Raw genomic sequence first — 19,726 nt, 5'->3', positions numbered from 1 at the left:
GCACAGGCTCCGGACGCACAGGCCCAGCGGCCATGGCTTACGGGCCCAGCCACTCCGCGGCATGTGGGATCTTCCCGGACCGGGGCACGAACCCGTGTCCCCTGCATCGGCACGCGGACTCTCTACCACTGCGCCACCAGGGAAGCCCTGTTTTTCATTCATTTTTAAAACCTTATTTGTGACATGAGTGATATGGAAATTTCCTTGTTTCATGGCCACACTTCTAAGTCATAAAGCCATCATTTCACCCCCTCAAATGGAATTAACTTGGTTTCCTTTTAAAAAATAATCCTGGACTTCCCTGGTGGCGCAGTGGTTAGGAATCTGCCTGCCCACGCAGGGGACACAGGTTCGGGCCCTGGTCTGGGAAGATCCCACATGCCGCAGAGCAGCTAAGCCTGTGCTCCACAACTACTGAGCCTGCACTCTAGAGCCCACGAGCCGCAACTACTGAAGCCTGCGTGCCTAGAGCCTGTGCTCCACAACAAGAGAAGCCACCGCAATAAGAAGCCCACATACCGCAACAAAGAGTAGCCCCTGCTCGCTGCAACTAGAGAAAGCCCGGGTGCAGCAACCAAGACCCAACGCAGCCATAAATAACTAAATTTATTTTTAAAAAGATAATAGTCTCTCAGGAATTCCCTGGTGGTCCAGTGGTTAGGACTCTGCGCTTTCACTGCCAGGGCCCGGGTTCATTCCCTAGTCAGGGAACTAAGATCCTGCAAGCCACATGGTGTGGCCAGAAAAATAATAATAATAATAATCTGTTTCCTTGTGTCTTCCACCCCCTAGCATATTCCTCTGCAGACACTATTGAAGTTCATGGTGGACATTGCCCAGGGAATGGAGTATCTGAGCAACAGGAACTTTCTACATCGAGATTTAGCTGCTCGAAACTGCATGTAAGAGCCCTGGCCCATCCTGGAGTGGGTTGGACCTCATGGTGGTAGATATTTGTGGGCATGTGGGGTGGCCTGTTGATGTTCAAGTATGGAGGAGGACTGGGCTTGGGAGGTGACAGTGTGGCAGGCTCCGGAGATGGCGTTTCTACCGTCCTGACACGACTGGGTGTTTGCTTGAGGGTTTTCTCTGCCTCTAAGAGTCTGGCTGGCCTCCAAAACTCCCCTGTGACTTTTTTTTTTTTTTTTAATTTTTATTGGAGTATAGTTGATTTACAATGTTGTGTTAGTTTCAGGTGTACAGCAAAGTGATCAGTTATACATATACATATATCCACTCCTTTCTAGATTCTTTTCCCGTATAGACCATTACAGAGTAATGAGTAGAGTTCCCTGTGCTATATAGTAGGTCCTTATTAGTTATCTATTTTCTATATAATAGTGAGTTTATGTGTGACTACTTTTTTATTTTCACACTCTCACTCAGCTAGGAGTACTAGGTGTGAACTTTGGGATCCTCCCCAACTGCCATTAGCTTATTTCGATCCAGAGTTACATATAAGTCAGCTTATCATGAAGACAGTAATGAAAATCATAATGGTTTTGTCCCTGAGTTTTCATGATACTGCCTTGTGAATTGGTTTTGTCCTGACTACACCAAAGCTTTCCTTTTGCAGCAGAGAGACAAGGGCTTATACAAGAACTTCGAACTTCACCTCCCCCATCTCTTCAATCTGCTTCAACAGCCATTATCTGCTGTAAATCTTCAAAAACAATAACTGTTTCTTGATTTGAAATTTACTATTGCAAGAAGAGAGAGTGTTCCTTAAATGTATTGCTGTTATTCGTTTTTCTTCATTGGAGATGTGACAGTGGAGCCTGTCCCCTCCCTCCTCCTAACCAACCCTGCCCCCCGGCCGTCTATCACTTTCACCTCATTTTTGAAAACCCAGAAGGGTCCTGGTTTTGTTTTTTATTTAAATAATTTGTCTACCATGGAGGGAGAATCATGAAAACCTTTTCTTCCCCTTAACATTTCCTTCATGTTTTTCCCACGAGGTAGGGTGACCAGCTGTCCGCTTTGTCCAGAATTGAGGGATTTCCCAGGATGTGGGACTTCTGGTTTTAAATGTTAGTGTCAGGCAAACAGGGACAAGGTAGTCACCCTACCTCCAGACCACTCATTCCTCCTCCTCCTCCTCTCCTTGTCTAAGATCAATTTTAACTGCTTGGGCTGTAAATGCAATTGTATTCCTTTAATTTTCCAGTTAATGCCTCAGGTACCACCTGGCGCCATCTTAGCAGGACGTCCAGTGTCCCCCGCTTACAGCACGTGCTTCCCCCCAAGCTGTCAAGTGGCTTACTTAATCTATGGAGCCAGTGCTGCTTCCAGACGTCAGGCAGGAAGGCTGCTGGGCTCTAGATGAGTCCCCCAGGGGGCCCTGGCTTGGAGCTGCTGCTCTTTTTACTCCCGTGCACCTCTGTTCCTCCAGGTGGCTCCATCCTCTGTGCCCAGGTGCCCTGGTTGGTCCAGATTCCCACACAGCCCAGAAGGGTAGAAAGTTAGAACTCATCTGGTTCCCCCTCACTTGCTCTGCCACTGGTCCCAAAGCAGGACCCCCACAGGCTGTGGGGTCTCTATCTTTTGGTTACTCATCGTGAATGTTTTCAGCTGCATCAGGTGCAGACCTGTGATTTAAGGCTTTGCCTCTGAGGTCTCTGAGGACGTGAACTCCCTCTGTCTCTGTCTGTAGGTTGCGAGATGACATGACTGTCTGCGTCGCGGACTTTGGTCTCTCTAAGAAGATTTACAGTGGCGACTACTACCGCCAGGGCCGCATCGCTAAGATGCCTGTGAAATGGATCGCCATAGAGAGTCTCGCGGACCGAGTATACACCAGTAAAAGTGACGTGGTACGTATGTACAGAGTTTTGATTCGGGGCCCCACATCGCAAAGATGAAGGCATGCTGAAAGAGATGACTTAGGCTGGCGCTGCAGGACATCTTACTCTTTGATCAGCTGAGGATTGGGGCACGCTCACACTTCTCTTTATTTATCGCTAGATGCTTTAATTCAGGCGGAACATTAGATTCTGGTGAAGTAGCCTGACATTCAGAGGATGGCAGAGGCCCTTAATTTATTTCCACTTTCCTCTGCTACAGTATAGTGACTCATTGCCTGCAACTAAGATGTTTCATATTCACATTAAATTAAATGAATTCATCCCATGGCTGTTTGGAACTAAGATGCTGTATAAAAGGTGCTGTGTACTGATACCCTTAACCAGAGATCAGGAAAAGAAAACACTTGCCGACAACAGTAGGAACAAGAACGTTAAACAGAGCACTGATGTGACACAAGGCTAGATCTGCCTTTGTCTCATTTCCCAAACAGCTTTAGTAAAAATGGGGAACTGTGACGTTCCGACCCCACGTTATTGCCGTTTTGGGAGAGCAGCGTATCTCAAACATAATTGTCAGCTTTGTGCATGACCACCGGGGCTCTAAGGAAATGACCTTTCCCAATGAAAAAGTCCATTCAGCCCTTCTGGAAAGACTTGCATCCTGACGTTGTCGCTTTGTCCTCAGTGGGCATTTGGCGTGACCATGTGGGAAATAGCCACACGAGGAATGACCCCCTATCCCGGAGTCCAGAACCACGAAATATATGACTATCTTCTCCACGGCCACAGGCTGAAACAGCCAGAGGACTGCTTGGATGAACTGTAAGTCAGCTGCTCTTCATCTCGGGGCACCCTGCCAAGACCTGGGGACACACAGCCATAGCGGGTGGGGACACTCAGCCAGGCGGCTGTGGGCAGAAGATGACACACGCAGATGTCCGGGACAGAAGCCTCTCCTGGTGTGGGAAGCGGTGTGTGCACATCTCCAGTGAGCCCGCACGTGTTCTGAAGTTCTGTAAGCCCCTCTAGGAAATACAGTCGGCCCTCTGTATGGGTGGATGCAGAACCCACAGATAACGGGGGGCCAACTGACTGTAAGGGACTTGAGCATCTGCAGATTTTGGTATCCGCTGGGGCTTTTGGAACCAATCTGTCATGGATACTGAGGGTTGACTATATATCCTGTAGATAAATAGGTCGACTTTACAATGCATGAGGTACTTGGATGATTCTCTGCCCTCTTTTGCTGCAGTCATGCTTCTCTTTTTGTTCAACATCTTAAACAAACCAATCACAGGAATATCTTGAATCAGGAAATTTAGAAATCTACGCCAGTGACTTTGCTTTCAGGCTGGTCATCAGAATTGCTCAGGGGATATTCTAAGAATGTGATTCCTCAGCCCTGTGCCTGGAGATTGTGATTCTCTTGGTACAGAGCAGGCCCAGAAATGTATGTTTTAAAACTATCCCAGGGATGGACTTCCCTGGTGGTGCAGTGGTTAAGAATCCGCCTGCCAACGCAGGGGACACGGGTTCGAGCCCTGGTCCGGGAAGATCCCACATGCCTGTGCCTGGAGATTGTGATTCTCTTGGTACAGAGCAGGCCCAGAAATGTATGTTTTAAAACTATCCCAGGGATGGACTTCCCTGGTGGTGCAGTGGTTAAGAATCCGCCTGCCAACGCAGGGGACACGGGTTCGAGCCCTGGTCCGGGAAGATCCGACATGCCGCGGAGCAGCTAAGCCCGTGCACCACGACTACTGAGCCTGCGCTCTAGAGCTCATGAGCCACAACTACTGAGCCCGCGAGCCACAACTACTGAGGCCGCGTGCCACAGCTACTGAAGCCCATGCCCCTAGAGCCCGTGCTCCACAGCAAGAGAAGCCACCGCAATGAGAAGCCCACACACCGCGACAAAGACCCAACGCAGCCAAAAATAACTAAATGAGTAAATAAATTTATAAAAATAATAACAATAATATTGTTAAAAAAAAAACTATCCCAGGGAGACTGTACACTCAGCCGGCGTGAGACCCCCCAGCTCCCAGCGTGCAGGACCAGAGTGCCCTTCCCATCCCAACAGGCCCCTCTCTCTTCGGGGTGGACAGTACGGGGAGAGGCCTGGGACTTGGAGTCAGAGAGGCCAGGCTCTGCCTCCTAACTAGCCACGTGTGTGGCCACTGCAGCTGACTTGACTGCTCCGTGCCACGTGATCAGCCACCAAAAAAGTATAGTCACGTATTCTGCAGAGGTATTTGGAGGGCTAACAAAGAAGTGTGTGGAGCGCTCAGCCTGCAGGAAGCACGCACGCTAAGTGTCACATATGGTGCCTGTGATTAATAACATCTTTACAATTCGATCCCCTCCCAAACACCTTGCCGACTTTTTAAAAATCATTCCTGGGCTTCCCTGGTGGCACAGTGGTTGAGAATCCGCCTGCCGATGCAGGCGTCGGAGCCTGTGCTCCGCAACAGGAGAGGCCACAACAATGAGAGGCCCGCGTACCACAAAAAAATAAAAAAATAAATAAATAAATAAAAATAAAAATCATTCCTCGTGGCACTGCCTCCAGCTTGGTGATCTGAACCTTCCTAATGATGAGTCTGTCCCCAGCGTAACAGGGGTCATGGGCTCGGAGAGGGGCATTCTCACCATGTTTAGCAAGAACATTTCAGGACCGTGGGCCTGCGTGGGCTCCGCCGTGGAACGCCGGGCCGCGCTGCTCGGGCAGGTGGGCCTGTGCAGGACCCCACACACGCGCACCCACACTCACACTCTGGCCCTGCTTCCTCGCACCGGTGAGAAGGCCCCGGTCAGTTTGCACGTGGGCCTCCCTGATCCATCACGGCCAAACAGAAGGAAAGTCTTTTTTGATCAGAGCCTCACACCGCTTGGGGGGAATGGTAGTGGTGGTGGTGATTATGGTTGTAAATCCATAACATTTAGATCAGAAACAGAAATCATAAGCCCTTTAAAAGAAACATCATGAAATCCTAATTCAATTAGATCTGGGGCTTCACGGTCGTTTCTGAAAGGGCCACATGAATGAAATGTTTGCTTCTGCAAATGGGGAAGCCATTTCTGTCAAACAATATTGAATGGAGGCTTTTGTGGCTGTTTCTTTCTTGGCTTCTTTGTTGCTCCAGGAGAAGTTGATTATCTGGGGTCTTAGCAAGGTCTAAGCTGTGTCACGTTGTGTTTTTAGATGTTGCTTGTAGAGCCATGACGAGGGAATGCTGAGTCGGTTTTTGAGAGGTGGTTTTTTAGGTGAAAGAGCTGCAGTGTCAGCAATGCCGTGCGGCTGGGGGAGGGAGGCTGGGGAAAAGCCGGAGGAAGCAACGGCTCTGTGGTCCCCACCCCCAGGCTGGCTCGTCACACCGCGGGCTCGCAGAGGCTCTGGTGAGCCAGGCCCGCTTCCCAGGTCCCCTCTCAAGTCTGGATGCTGGCGAACGACGGCATCCCCCAGAGAGCTCTCTGCATTTCCATATCTGGGGTCTTTTCTTTTAAAACTGAGGCAGATACTTCTGAGCACCTCTGTTTGCTGTCTCACCTTAGTGGAGATGAGTTGACTCCTGTGTTTGGTTGCCCCTCAGTCATTTTACAGTCAACCCTGAGAAATACAGCAACGGAAATAACAGGGTGTGCTTGGAGCCCCGCTCCCCGGTCCTGCCCGCTGAGGGCCACCTCTTCTTACGGCATCACCCCCACCTCTGAATGACCAGGTCCGCATCACCCAAGAGGCCGCTCTGGGTGGTCCTCCCATCACCTCCGGGGGACCTCTCGTCGGCCGAGCTCACAGCCTCCCAGCTGCAGACACTGTGGTTTGTGGCACCGGCCCTCCGTCTCCTCGTCTCCGGGGTGACACGCGGGAGCCACCTTGTTCTTTCTTATCCCACTGGGTCCCCTCAGCCAGCAGATGTCTTTCAGGGTCCCCCTCCCCTCCATTCCTTCCCCCAGTACAAGCGCGCCTCCCAGATATCGCGGGCTCAGCTCCGGAGCACCGCAGTAGAGTGAGTCACGGGAATTTTTTGATTTCCCGGTGCATATAAAAGTTATGATTACTATACTGTAGTCTGTTAAGTGTGCAATATCATTGTGTCTAGAAAATGGTGTACATACCTTAATTTTAAAAACACTTTGTGGGGACTTCCCCGGTGGTCCAGTGGCTAAGGCTCCACACTCCCGATGCAGGGGGCCTAGGTTCGATCCCTGGTCAGGGAACTAGATCCCACGTGCCACAGCTAAGAGTTCGCATGCCACAACTAAGACCTGGCGCAGCCAAATAAATAAATTTTTTTTTAAGAAACACTTTATTGCTAAAAAATGCTAACCATCATGGAGACTTCAGCGAGTCATAATCCTTTTGCTGGTAGAGGGTCTTGCCTCGATGCTGGTGGCTGCTGACTGATCAGAGTGGTGGCTACTGAAGGTTGGGGTGGCCGTGGCAGTTTCTTAAAATAAGACAACGGTGAAGTTTGCTGCATCGATCCACTCTTCCTTTCATGAACAATTTCTCTGTAGTATGCAGTGCTGTCTGATAGCATTTTACCCCCAGGAGAACTTCGTTCAGACTTGGAGTCAGTCCTCTCAAACCCTGGTGCTGCTTTATCAACTCAGTTTACGTAATATTCTAAATCCTTTATTGTCATTTCAACAATCTTCACAGCATCTGCACCAGGAGTAGATTCCATCTCAGGAAACCACTTTCTTTGCTCATCCATGAGAAGTAACTCCTTATCCGTTAAAATTTCATCATAAAATTGCAGCAATTCAGGGAATTCCCTGGCGGTCCAGGAGTTAGGACTCCACACTTTCACTGCCAAGGGCCCAGGTTGATCCCTGGTTGGGAAACTAAGACCCCGCAAGCTGCTCCGTGCCGCCAAAAAAAAAAAACAGGTTAAAATTGCAGCAGTTCAGTCGCATCTTCAGGTTCCCTTGCTCTTCCCCCCACATCTGCAGTTACTTCTTCTAGTGAAGCCTTGAACCCCTCAAAGTCATCCATGAGGGTTGGAATCAACTTCTTTCAAACTCCTGTGTATGTTGATATTTTGACCTCTTGCCATGAATCACAGATGTTCTTAATGGCATCTAGAACGGTGAATCTTTTCAAGAAGGTTTTCAATTTACTTTGTTCCGATTCATCAGAGGAATCTCTTATCCGTGGCGACTCTAGCTTTACAAAATGTATCTCTTAAATAATAAGATGTGAAAATCTAAATGACTCCTTGATCCCTGGGCTGCAGTATGATGTCGTGTTGGCAGTCGTGAAAACAACATTCGTCTCATTATACATCTCCATCAGAGCTCTTGGGTGACCAGGTACATTGTCAACGAGCAGTAATATTTTGAAAGGAATCCATTTTTCTGAGCAGTAGGTCTCAACAGTGGGCTGAAAATATTCATTAAGCCATGTTGTAAACAGGTGTGCTGTCATCCAGGCTTTGTTTTTCCATTTACAGAGCACAGGCAGAGTAGGTTTAGCATAATTCTCAAGGGCCCTGGGACTTTTGGAATGGTAAATGAGCATTGGCTTCAACTTAAAGTCACCTGCTAACTGCGTTAGTCCCAAACAAGAGAGTCAGCCTGTCCTTTGAAGCTTTGAAACAAGGCATTGATTTCTCCTCTCTGGCTGTGAAAGTCCTAGATGGCATCTTCTTCCAATATAAGGCCGTTTTGTCAACATTGGAAATCTGTTGTTTAGTGTAGCCACCTTCATTAATGATCTTAACTAGATCTTCTGGATAACTTGCTTCTACACCAGCACTTTGCACTTTTGTTATGGAGACGGCTTCTTTCCTGAAACCTCACGGACCAACGTCCGCTAGCTTCACACTGTTCTTCTGAAGCTTCCTCACCTCTCTCAGCCTTCATAGAACTGACGAGAGTTAGGGCCTTGCTTTGGATTGGGCTTTGGCTTAAGAGAATGCTGTGGCTGGTTTGATCTTCTATCCAGGTCACTCAGACTCTCCACATCAGCAATAAGGCCGTTTTGCTTTCTCATCATTTGTGTGTTCACTGGAGTAGCGCCTTTAATTTCCTTCAAGAACTTTTCCTTTGCATCCACAACTGGGCTGTTTGGCACTAGAGGCCTAGCTTTCGGGCTGTCTCAGCTTTTGACATGCCTTCCTCCCTAAGTTTAATCATTTCTAGCTTACTTAAAGTGAGAGACCTGTGACTCTTCCTTTCAGTTGAACGCTTAGAAGCCATTCTAGGGTTAGTAATTGGCGTAATTTCACTATTGTTGTATCTCAGGGAATAGACAGGCCCAAGCAGAAGGAGAGAGGCAGAGGAGTGGCCGGTCGGTGGAGCAGTCAGAACACGCACAACGTCTGTTGATTGAAAATCTGCTGTCTTACGTGGACACAGTTTGTGGCACCTCAAAAATATTATCATAGTAACATCAAAGATCACTGATCGGGCTTCCCTGGTGGCGCAGTGCTTGAGAGTCCGCCTGCCAATGCAGGGGATGTGGGTTCGTGCCCCGGTCCGGGAGGATCCCGCGTGCCGCGGAGCCGCTGGGCCTGTGAGCCATGGCCGCTGGGCCTGCGCGTCCGGGGCCTGCGCTCCGCAACGGGAGAGGCCACAGCGGTGAGAGGCCCGCGTACCGCAAAAAAAAAAAAAAAAAAAAAAAGATCACTGATCACAGGTCGCCCTAACAAACAATAGAAACAAACAATAATAGAAAAAGTTTGAAATATTGTCAGAATTACCAAACTGTGACACAAGAGACACCAAGTGAGCAAATGCTCCTGGAAAAATGGCACCAATAGACTTGCTCGATACAGAGTTGCCACAAACCTTCAACTGGTAAAAAAAACACAGTGTCTTTGGAGTGTGATAAAACGAAGTGCAATAAGACGGGGTCTGCTAGTACCGTCAGACCATAGAGGTCCAGGGCTTGGCGGGGCCTGGGGCTGGTGACACTTGTGGGAACTGGCACAGTGACATCCACAGTATATGTACGTGAACGAGCGGGTTCCCGTTTCCTACAGGGGAGTGCAGGCTCCTCTGCCTCCTGTCTTGTTCTTCTCATCACCCCCAGGATCCCGATACATCCTTTGGGTGACATCCAAAGCAACTTTCCTAAAATTATCATCTGATCATGGGAATGCACCGAAGCACAAACTTTCTGTGGTTGCTCCTTGCCCATGGGGTAGAACCTAAACCCGTCAGGGTCTGAGCCATGGCAAGCAGGGCTGCTCGGTGGTTAGGAACATGGGCTCTGGAGTCAGACACTCTTTGATGTGGGTCACAGCTTCACCCTCGTCCTGGGGCCAAGCGTCACGCTCTCAGGATCCTCCTCTGTAAAGTGGGGATCACAGTACCTGTGTGTGGGCTCGTGCTGCTAAGCAGGCTAGTATCTCTAAAAGTACCTTACACGATGGCTGTCAGATAGTAAATGCCAATGACAGGTCAGCGGTTATTATTTTTACTGGAGGAGGTCGAAGTCACGGAGAAGAGCAGGGGCCCCAGAGCGTTTCTCCTTCACGGAGCAGCATCAGGTGGCCGAGGTTCAGCAGCCCTACACGTGCCACGAAGCTGCGGCCGCCTCAAATCAGGGGCTGTCCCAGCCCCGGGCTCACCTGCCGCGGTCACAGCACTGCCCTTATTCTTCACACACCTGCCCACGCCAGCCCCCCTCTTGATTTCATTCCTCGAGCCTCCCAAGGCCTGGAACGATGGTGAGTGTGGAGCTGGCGCTGACACCTGTCTGCTCCCAGGACCCCCCGCTCCCCTCCCCCTCCCCCCAGCCCCTCCACTCCCACCTGAGTGGGAGAAGCAGGGGCAGATTGCCCTTGGGCTGTGCGTGCTGCGCCAGGAGATAACACTCTTCTTTGCTTCGAGGTATGAAGTCATGCAATCTTGCTGGAGAGCTGAGCCCTTGGACCGCCCCACCTTTTCAATGCTGAGGCTGCAGCTAGAAAAGCTCCTGGAAAGCCTGCCTGAAGTTCAGGACGAAGCCGACATCATTTACGTCAACACACAGTTTCCAGAGAGCTGCGAGGGCCCGGCCGAGGGCTCGCCACTTGCTCAGCTGGACGTGAACATCCATCCCGGCTTGGTCGTTGCTCCTTGCACACCCGGCGCCACCGTCAGCGTGGTCACCGCAGAAGTCTATGACAACAGACCTCACGAGGGAAGGTACATCCTGAACGGGGTCAGCGAGGGCTGGGAAGAACAGGCTCCTGCTGCCCCGGCGACAGGGACGGCGGAAAGGAACGGTGTTTTACTGGAGGACAGGCTGGTAAGGAATGGGGTTTCCTGGTCCCGGTCCAGCACGCTGCCCTTGGGGATCCCAGCGTCAGATGAACTCTTATTTGACGACTCCTCAGAAGACTCAGAAGTCCTCATGTGAGGAGAGCTGAGACACGTTCCCAAATCCTGGAAATTCCGCCTTACGAGAACCCACATACACTCGATGTTTTTGGTATTTGTCTTCCTTACCAAGTCGATGCCGCCCTGGCCCGAAAGCACCACGTGAATGTTGTCAAGTAAGTCATCGTTTAGAATACGTAACATATATTTATTTAAAGAGAAAATATCTATATGTATATGGTGGAAAGAGACAAAGATATTCTATTTTAATAAAAGGTGACTTATGTCACTTTTCTGGATGATCTTAACATTTAAGCTCTAACAGCCCCATCTCCACAGCAGTTCCTGGATGTTCACGTTGGCACAAAGTTGTTTTTTTAAAGTTCTTTTCCTTTTCCATGACTATTAAATATTTGTAAAATAAAATGCCATATTTGCCTTTGCTTCTGCTCTTAAGAAAAATCTGGTATTCCCACCTGAATTATCTCTTTGATAAGAGTGATTCATTTCATATTTAAAGTTTTATAACTGATGAATTCTCCGATCTGGCTTCCTAATAAAACATGAATGAGGAAAGATGCGTGGTACTTACTTGAGACTTGGAAAGACATGGCCACTGGCTGCCTCAGTGCCTTTGCAAAGGAATTCCCTTGATGCCTGGCTCTCGATGCAATTGCTCTGACCACTCTTGACATTGTTTTTTTAAAGATATGGAAAAACCACTCCAGAGGGCCCAAAGATGAAGAACAAAAAAATATCAGAGGGTTGAAAAATACAATCTGAGTGGAAAGATTTCAAATAAATCGTAGAAGGGACTTCCCTGGCGGTCTAGTGGTTAGGACTCTGCCCTTCCACTGTGGGAGGCACAGGTTCAATCCCTGATCAGGGAACTAAGATCCTGCATGCCGCCGCGTGGCACGGCCAAAAAAAAAAAAAAAAAATTCTAAAAGAGAGTCCAAGAGGTTAAGCGCTTTTCTGTGGGAAGGCGAGACTCGTAGGAGGGAGACGCGGGCAGTGGACAAGGGAACAAGCTCAGCGCTTAGGACCCCTGAGTTCACGTCCTGGCTCTGCTGGGTCATAACAGCCATTGCTGGTTGAGCACTTGTTATGTCTCAGGCACTTTATGTGAACTGTACATTAATCTGTACATCATTAACGTGGGTACCAGTGCCATCATCACGCATGGGCCAGAAAACAGAGGCTGGAAAGGTTGAGGGCCTGCTATGGCCCGTGTCTAGAGAGGGCGGGAGCCAGAATTCAGAAGGAAGGAATCCAGTTCTGGCTGGCTCTACGCATGTGATTTGGGGGTCTGTTCTAGAGCGTCTCGACCTTTTAACTTTTTTTAACAAACACGTAGATAGCACTTATTATGTGGCCAGGCCTGGCCGTCATTTAATCCTCATACCATGTCAAAGGTGGGCAGACTGGGGCCAGACGAGGCTCACTTACTCTGCTAGTAAAGCAGTAGACTGATGTGGTCAGTTTCAGTGTTGATCCCTTCGGCCCCCGGGGCAGCCATGCAGGCGCAGGGCCACTGGCACCCCCAGGTCTGTTGCATTTGTGAGTAGCCTCACCCAAGCCACTGCAGCCTGCAGGGATCAGTGTGTGGCCCTCACAGTCTGGGTCCTGGTCCCGGATGCCGGCCCAGGTGCCCCAGTCTCCAGGGTCTGCCAGCTCTATTGTTACTGTGCAATGCTCCAGACAAGAAAGTTCTGAGGGTTGGAAAGGAAGCTGCATTGTTAGGAGAGATGCCAGCACCACATTTTATCCGTGAAAGGAAAAAAACAAAAGGCTGTTAGAGCCTATAAAGATCATTTCTACTGTTGGAAATTTTTGAATGGTTATTTGAAAATCAATAGAAAAATTTTATTTTTTTACTTTGTGGAAATAATAAATTTTCCTACTGGTGGTAACTATGGAGAATGTCTTGATCAGGAACTGACTGGCTAGTTCAAGCAGAAAAACCCAAGGTAAAAAGGTATGTTCGCGGGGACTTCCCTGGTGGTCCAGTGGTTAGGACTCCGTGCTTCCACTGCAAGGGGCGCGGGTTTGATCCCTGCTCAGGGAACTAAGATCCTGCAAGCCGTGCAGCCCCCCCACCGCCGCAAAAAAAGGTATGTTCGGGACTTCCTGGTGGCACAGTGGTTAAGACTGCACTCCCAATGCAGGGGACCCGGGTTCGATCCCTGGTCAGGGAACTGCATCCCATATGCATGCTGCAACTAAGAGTTTGCATGCCACAACTAAGGAGCTGGTGATCCGCAACTAAGGAGCCAATGAGCTGCAACTAAGGAGGCCGCCACTGCAACTAAGGAGCACACATGCCGCAACTAAGGAGTACACATGCCGCAACTAAGGAGCCCATGAGCCACAACTAAGGAGCCTACCTGCTACAACTAAGACCCAGCGCAACCAAATAAATAAATTAAATAAATATTTCTAAGGAGCACACATGCCACAACTAAGGAGCCAATGAGCTGCAACTAAGGAGGCCGCCACTGCAACTAAGGAGCACACATGCCGCAACTAAGGAGTACACATGCCGCAACTAAGGAGCCCATGAGCCACAACTAAGGAGCCTACCTGCTACAACTAAGACCCAGCGCAACCAAATAAATAAATTAAATAAATATTTTTTTTAAAGTATATTTGCATCTGTAAGATAAATAAGCAAATTGAAAAACATACTTGGGAGTTTCATACACATTTAATATTAAATATCTAAACTAATACACTTTGTGTTTTGTGTTTCTAATTTTAATTACATAATGTAAACAAATATATAATGAATAGGTCATCAAATGCCCGCAGCCCCCCAAATCCTGTCCAGTTTGCTCAGTATATGCCGTGTGGCCTGAGAAGGGCTGGAAAGCCTGGGCCAGTTCTGCTGTAGAGAGAAAGCTGTGACTTCTGGCTTTTCCTGAGACATTAACAAACATGGCAGAGAAATTCACTTCAACCCCACAGCGATGCCCCAGGGCCTTGGGTAAATGGGGCGTGACGGGCAGAACTCCCATCCCAGCCTCCTTTTCCCAACAAGAGAATGGAGCCGGACTACCCTTGTTCAGACACTTAAAGTCTCCTCGCTGAGACCATCGGTACCACCATGTTCTTCTCTCAGCCACGCTGGAATGTTTGAAAGAAGTAACTTTCAGAGGACCCGATCCCTGGCAAAGTCCTGTATAGACTTCTGAGCATGAACTGAACATAGCCCTTCAAGTTCTCTTTTGTATAAACTCAAATTACTTTTTTAAGTGGCTCTTTGGGGCCAAAAGTCTGGGAGAGAAAACAGGGAGAAACAAGTCAGTCATTCTCTTCAGCTGGGCTGGGACAGGGCTGGGGAGAGCAAGAGAAATAAACAAATACCAGAAATACTTGTGACCTACAGGTGAGACTAGCTCTGCCTTGGGAGGGTTATTTTTTCCTCCTTCCTTCCTTCCCTCCCTCCCTCACTCCCCCTCCCCACCTCTCTCCTTTTTTCTTCTTTCCTTTTTCCTTTCCTTTTCTTTTCTCCCCTCCTCCCCACCCCCCTTTCCATTCCTTTTTCTGGCCTTTCTTTCTGAGTAGAAAGGAGAAGTGAGAAGAATCAGGGTCTCAGGAGTCAGACCACGCAGCCAGCAGCAAGGACTGAACAGGAACCAGTCCTGTGAGCATTCCTTGGGCAATCTTGGTCAGGTCACTTTGCCGTCCCGGAGCCCAAGTGTCCATCAGTGTACAGTAAAGATTGCAACACCTTCTGCAACCCCCTGTAGGAAGGGGAGGTGGCAAGGTCCTTGAAAGGACCTTATGCTTGTTATCGAGACTTCTCCCAATCAGAGGCTTCTCCCAATTTCATTGCTTATGCAGTACAAACTCACCATATGTCATAGAAATATCGCCCCTGATTATGTTATCAACTGCCTCCAAAATAATGCAAACTAATTCAAAAAAGAAAAGAAAAAGGGACTTCCCTTGTGGTCCAGTAGTAAAGAATCCACCTTCCAATGCAGGGGACGTGGGTTCGATCCCTGGTCCAACTAAGATCTCACATGCCGCGGGGCAACTAAGCCCAGCATGCCATGACTATTGAACTCACACGCCTCAACTAGAGAGCCTGCATGCCACAAACTGCAAAAACCACACACTCTGGAGCCCTCGCGCCACAACTAGAGAGAGTAAAACCTGCACACCACAACTAGAGAGAAGCCCGAGCGCCATAACAAAGGATCTCGCAACTAAGACCCAACGCAGCCAAAAAAAAATAATAAGGAAAATAGAGAGAGAGAGAGAGAGAGAGAAAGAAGAAGGAAGGCAGGAAGGAAGGGAGGGAGGGAGGAAGGAAAGGAGAAAGAGGGAGAGGAGAGGAGAGAGGAGAGGAGAGGAGAGGAGAGGAGGAAAAGAAAAAGACTTAATCTTTGCCAGTGATGCATACAGTAGGGGAAGTTGCCAGAGTGCAGGACAGTGGCCCTCATGCCCCAGAGGCAGGCAACTCCCTACACAGCAATGCCCAGATACCTCTCCTATCAGTCTCATCCTGGAGTTTAGTTATTTGAGCTTCGGTGACCATTCTCTTTCCAAATATGGGTGATGGCAAGCAGTGGTGACTTTACCAACAGGATTTGGGGACCTGAGGTGTCAGAGTGCCCTCCAGGGAGGAGGAGACCCTCCCTCTGCTTCCATGTCCCCCAGACCAAGCAGAGATTCCCTCTCAGGAAACAGGCCAAACCACAGCTCTTATCTTACAAATCAGGTCGATTCTGGCCAGACTTGTCCTGACTCATGTAAGTAAAGAATTTTGTAACTTCTGGTCAATGAAAAAAGCAAGTTGGAACTTCTGCTGAGTCGGTAGGAAAGTAACTCACCCCAAAATAAACCAGTTATAACAGCAACTTAACTTCTCTAAAGACATTTAGGTACCTTGAGTGACAAATGGGAAAACGGGAAGTTTTGCTTTCTTTAATGAACATTTCAGTAACGTGCGATGTTTCTATATGTAGGTTTTATTTTCTCCCTTTTAAAGCTCTAAGAATAGAAGTAAAATTGCCAATCCTGTTTAACTTTAAAAAGCATGTCTAAATTACCTAACTTATTTGTATTTTAATGTAATGGTTATTTCCAGAAATTGTAACCCAAAGACCACTACTTCAGAATATTTTCATGTATAATATCTTTATTGAAATAGGATTCCATGCATAGATATTCGAAAGAGACACTTGAGAATTATGTATATTAACCCTTCCTACCTCTTAAGGACACAATAATTTTAAATTCATCAGTGGATTTACTGAAACTGCACATCTACAAATTCTAACCAAAAAAGTATTTTTGAAAAAAAAAAAAAAAGTGTTTTTGAACATCAGCCATGTGAGGATACAATCAACTCACCCATTCAACTGATACTCACTGAGAATATTAGTGACTATATTCTGAACAGAACTGGGACATTGGGATTTGCAAAGCACAGCAATCTAGGCCTTGCTGTCTTGGATAACAGTCCAGAAGAGGGAATAGATAGCTTCAAATGAATACTTTCTTTTAAAGAATATTCCTCAGAGTGCTCTGACTTGCACATTTTATTGAAGTCTATTAATACCACAGTAAAGCAGATCAGCCAGGCCTGCAGATGCTGTTCAGACTCTGTAACAAACTCCAGAGCTAGAGATCAAATGCTTTTCCTGGAAGCAGGCTCTAAGGCCCAGCCCCATTTGACTTAAAATTAAAGGGCCATCAGTTGGAGTTTGAAAACCAAAATTCCATCATGTTACAAATCTGAACAAGAGAATGCAGGCTGCTTCTTTAACTCCATGGAGTACTCCATGAGTACTTAACTCCATGAGGCTTGTTTTAACATAGTTTCTCCAAAGACAGAAGATAGTTTCTCATTCAAAAATGTGTGGTTCTCCAACTCTTTTTCTTCCTGTCCTTTAGGTGAGATTATCTGTAATGATCTACCTTCAGGTTCACTGATTCTTCCTTCTGCTGGCTCATATCTGCTGTTGGGCCCTTCTAGTGAGTTTTTATTTTAGTAATTGTATTTTTTCAACTCCAGAAGTTCCATTCAGTTATTTTAATAACTTCTCTTTCTTTATTGATATTCTCTATTTGATTTTAAAAAATGGTTTTCTTTCATTGTTTGAACATATTTATAAATAGATGCTTTTTTACATAATAAAATGTCTGTTCAGTCCAACATCTGGATCCCTTCAGGCAAAGTTTCTATTGACTACTTTTTTCCTGTGTATGCATTAATATTCTTGTTTATTTACCCATTTAATCTATTTCTGTTGAAACTGTATATTTCAGGTCATATATTGCAACAACTATGGATTCTAATTTGTCTCTCCTTCCAGGGGTGGTTGTTATCACTGTTTCTTTAGGGGTTTGCCTGAACTAATCCTGTAGATTGTGTTTCTCCTGCAATGTTTGAACACTGGTGCCCCTGCTCAGTTGCTTTTTAAAAATTATTCCTATTTTTATTTTTAAGTCTGACTTTTAAGGGGTCATCCCTGAGTCAAGCAGAGCTTAGTAGTAAGCCAATCACTGATCAGACATTGTACTTAAACATCTTGGGCCAATGAGGCCTCCACATTTTGTTTATGGATCTGTCTGTAGCTTGGATAATATATTCCAAGTTCGGGAAGTTTACAAGTCTGCCTGGCATTCCCAGTGTTTCTTGCTTAGCCAGTGATGAGTAGTTCACTAAACGTGAATGGATTAAATATTCCAATCCAAAGTCAGAGATCATCAGTCTGGATAAAAGGAACTTTTATCCAGAATTTATAAATAATTCTTACAACTCAACAGTAAAATGACAACCTAATTTTTATTTTTTTCTTCCAGTTTTATAAAGATATAATTGACATACAGCACAGTATAAGTTTAAGGTGTACAGCATCATGATTTGACTTACACACATCATGAAATGATCACCACAATAAGTTTAGTGAACATCCATCATCTCATATAGATACAAAATTAAAGAAATAGAAAAATTTTTTTTCCTTGTGTTGAGAACTCTTGGGATTTACTCACTTAACACATTTCATGTATAACGTTACATCCCTAGTACTCATTTATCTTATAACTGAAAGTTTGTACCTTTTGAATGCCTTCATCCAGTTCCCCCTCTCTCTACCCTCTACTTCTGGAAATCAGAAACCTAATCTCTTTTTCTATGAGTTTGTTTGTTTTTGAAGTGTAATTGACCTACAACACTATGTTAGTTCCTGTTACACAACAATTGTGATTTGATAATTCTATACATTTCAAAATGATCACCAGGATAAGTCTAGTTACCATGTGTCACCATACAAAGATATTACATAATTATTGACTATATTTCCCACACTGTACATTTCATATCCATGGCTTATTTATTTTGCAACTGGAAGTTTGTACCTCTTAATCTCCCTCACCTATTTCTCTCCCCCCCCAACCTCCCTCCCTTCTGGCAACCACCTGTTTATTCTCTGTATCTATGACTTTGTTTCTGTTTTGCTATGTTTGTTCATTTGTTTTTTAGATTCCACATATAAGTGAAATCATACAGTATTTGTCTTTCTCTGTCTGACTTATTTCACTAAGCATAATACCCTCTAGGTCCATCCATGTTGTTGCAAATGGCAAGATTTCATTAGTTTTTATGGCTAATATTCCATTGTGTATATATATATGTCAGTCACATCTTCTTTATCCATTCATCTATTAATGGGCACTTGGAAACACAAAGCACCACAAATAACCAAAACAATCTTGAGAAAGAAGAACAAAGCTGGAGGTATCATGCCCTCTGATTTCAAAAAATAATACAGGGACTTCCCTGGTGGCACAATGGTTAAGAATCCACCTGACAATTCAGGGGACATGGGTTAGATCCCTGGTCTGGGAAGATCCCACATGCTGTGGAGCAATGAAGTCTGTGTGCCACAACTACTGAGCCTGCGCTCTGGAGCCCATGAGCCACAACTACTGAAGCCCGTGCACTCTAGGGCCCACACGCCACAACTACTGAGCCCACATGCTGCAGCTACTGAAGCCTGCACACAGGCCTACTAGAGCCTGTGCTCCACAACGAGAAGCCACCGCAATGAGAAGCCCACACACTGCAATGAAGAGTAGCCCCCACTCGCCACAACTAGAGAAAGCCCATGCACAGCAACAATGACCTAATGCAGCCAAAACAAAAAACAAAGCTACCATCATCAAAACAGTATGATATGTACCACAATGTTCATTGCGGCTCTATTTACAATAGCCAGGCCATGGAAGCAACCTAAGTGTCCATCGACAGATGAATGGATAAAGAAGATGTGGTACATATATACAATGGAATATTACTCAGCCATAAAAAGAATGAAATAATGCCATTTGTAGCAACATGGATGAAAGAAACAAAATTGAGTTATTTGTGGTGAGGTGGATGGACCTAGAGTCTGTCATATAGAGTGAAGTAAGTCAGAAAGAGAAAAATACTGTATGCTAACACATATATACAGAATCTTAAAAAAAAAAAGGTTCTAAAGAACCTAGGGGCAGGACAGGAATAAAGATGCAGATGTAGAGAATGGACTTGAGGACATGGGGAGGGGGAAGGGTAAGCTGGGACGAAGTGAGAGAGTGGCATGGAC

The 19,726-nt window shown here is 46.7% G+C and overlaps 1 protein-coding gene across 1 annotated transcript in view; it reads left to right on the top strand.

Moving 5' to 3' along the window:
* MERTK (MER proto-oncogene, tyrosine kinase) overlaps positions 1-11,785 on the top strand; it is a 126,525-nt gene extending 114,740 nt beyond the window's left edge. The window contains exons 16-19 of the mRNA XM_024129837.3: positions 793-902; positions 2,654-2,813; positions 3,490-3,626; positions 10,650-11,785. Coding sequence (XP_023985605.1) covers positions 793-902; positions 2,654-2,813; positions 3,490-3,626; positions 10,650-11,160 — 918 coding nt within the window. The 3' untranslated portion in view covers positions 11,161-11,785. The remainder of the gene's footprint in view (positions 1-792; positions 903-2,653; positions 2,814-3,489; positions 3,627-10,649) is intronic.
* Positions 11,786-19,726: the final 7,941 nt, after the last annotated feature.

The sequence above is a fragment of the Physeter macrocephalus genome, chromosome 12 (genome assembly GCF_002837175.3).
Source record: "Physeter macrocephalus isolate SW-GA chromosome 12, ASM283717v5, whole genome shotgun sequence".
Classification (NCBI taxonomy): Eukaryota; Metazoa; Chordata; class Mammalia; order Artiodactyla; family Physeteridae; genus Physeter; species Physeter macrocephalus.
This window is presented reverse-complemented; position numbering and strand designations above follow the sequence as displayed.